Genomic DNA, 1,840 nt, shown 5'->3' on the forward strand with positions numbered 1-1,840 from the left:
TGTGCCCTGGCAGCCGTGGGCCTCTCCAGAGGGACGCAGGAGGCAGAATGGATGAACAGAAACCGCCCAGCGAGGACAAGGACGCGGACGCGCCAGGTGAGCGCATGGCAGAATGCTGGGGGGGAGGGAGGGGGGTCCTGGTGCTCTGCCCCCCCTGACCCCATGGGCTCGGGATGTCCTTCCCCGCCTGTGCTGATGGCTGCTTTCCCCACAGCCGATGCGGCCGCATCCTCGGAGGACATGGGGAGCGCTGAGGGGGACCCCCTGAAACCTCCAGAAGGAGCGACTGCGGGGCCGGAGCTGGAGAGCACGGACACGAAGGGACCCGGCGGGGCCAGCAGGTGAGAGTGGGAGGTTTGGGGGGCGGCGTGGGGCCGGTAATGGGGCGAAGGGGGTTCTGTGTGTCCCTTATGCCCTCCGTCCCTCCCAGCACGCCGACCCGCCGCTGCGCCCTCTGCAACTGTGGGGACTGGAGCCCGCACGGGCAGCGGGAGCTGCAGCGCTTCGAGCCGGCGCCCAACTGGTTGGAAGGGCTGGGGGGGCAGCAGCCCCCTGAGGGTCCCAGCGAGGCCCCCCCAGAGCTGGGGCCGGTGGGTGATGAGCTGGCACAGATCGGCTTCTCCGAGCGGGTGACAGCGGTGCAGCTCTTTGAGCCGACGGGTGAGTGTGGTCCCAGTGCTGCTCAGTGACCCCTTCTTGGGGTCATCTCCATCCCATGGGCCCCTGGGATCCCCCCTTGTCCCGCAGTGCCCCTTGGGGTCCCCCCATCTCATGGTCCCCGTGGTACTGCAGTCTCCCTGGGGTTCCCCCATTCTTCGTTCCCATCCTCGATGCCCCTCCCTGCAGGGCACTGCTGGGTTCACCGCTGCTGTGCAGCCTGGTCTGCTGGCGTGGAGCAGGACGCAGCGGGGCTGAGCGGCGTGGGCAGAGCTGTTTTCTCAGGGATCTCACAGGTGAGTGGGTTCTGGGATGGGCTTGGGGGAGGGTTGGGCAGCAGGAAAGCAGCCTGGACCCGTCTCCAAGGGTTGGGTGGCATCACTCAGCCCCCTGCCTGCTCTGCTTGCAGAAATGTGAACACTGTCAGCGGATGGGGGCCACCATCCCGTGCCGGGCGGCCGCCTGCCCCCATTTCTACCACTTCCCCTGTGCTGCTGCCAGTGGCTCCTTCCAGTCTATGAAGACGCTGCGGCTGCTGTGTCCAGAGCACCTGGGCGAGGCGGTGCAGATGGGTGCGTGCTGGGTTCTGCCTCGTAAACGAGGGGCTGGGGGGCTACGGGGGCACAATCCGATGTCAGGCCTGGCTGCTGGCGTGCTGCTGGGTTTCTGGTGTCCATCACACTCGTCTCTCCCGGGGCAGAGGATGCACGCTGCGTGGTTTGCGACGGGCCGGGCGACCTGCGGGACCTGCTCTTCTGCACCAGCTGCGGGCAGCACTACCATGGCACCTGCCTGGACATCGCCCTGACGCCCCGCAAACGCTCGGGGTGGCAATGCCCGGAGTGCAAAGTGTGCCAAACCTGCAGGTGAGGATCCCCCACCACGGGGATGGGAGCTGTGTGGGAGGACGGCCCTGATGTCCCCGCTGTGCCCCGCAGGCAGCCCGGTGAGGACTCCATGATGCTGGTGTGCGAGGCGTGCGATAAGGGCTACCACACCTTCTGCATGGAGCCGGCCATCGAGGGCGTCCCTGCTGACTCCTGGAAGTGCAAGGTGTGCCCTGCTGCCCTGTCCCCACTTTTTGGGGGAGCGTGGGGTTGCCCGGACCCCCGTCTTGATGTGCCCTCTGCCCCCAGAACTGCCGGCTGTGCTCGGATTGCGGCCGGCGTCCATCGGAGCTCGA

General features: G+C 67.4%; 1 protein-coding gene across 1 annotated transcript; it reads left to right on the forward strand.

Annotated features, from left to right (window-relative positions):
* Window positions 1-6: 6 nt before the first annotated feature.
* On the forward strand, window positions 7-1,834 carry LOC104915813 (histone-lysine N-methyltransferase 2D-like; the record flags this gene model as incomplete). Its single annotated transcript, XM_010726739.2, has 8 exons — window positions 7-96; window positions 215-341; window positions 431-660; window positions 847-953; window positions 1,067-1,229; window positions 1,358-1,523; window positions 1,596-1,710; window positions 1,794-1,834. Coding segments are annotated over exons 1-8 (998 nt in total), but the record flags the coding sequence as incomplete, so codon positions are not given.
* Window positions 1,835-1,840: the final 6 nt, after the last annotated feature.

This window comes from Meleagris gallopavo, unplaced genomic scaffold (assembly GCF_000146605.3).
Source record: "Meleagris gallopavo isolate NT-WF06-2002-E0010 breed Aviagen turkey brand Nicholas breeding stock unplaced genomic scaffold, Turkey_5.1 ChrUn_random_7180001853118, whole genome shotgun sequence".
NCBI lineage: Eukaryota > Metazoa > Chordata > Aves > Galliformes > Phasianidae > Meleagris > Meleagris gallopavo.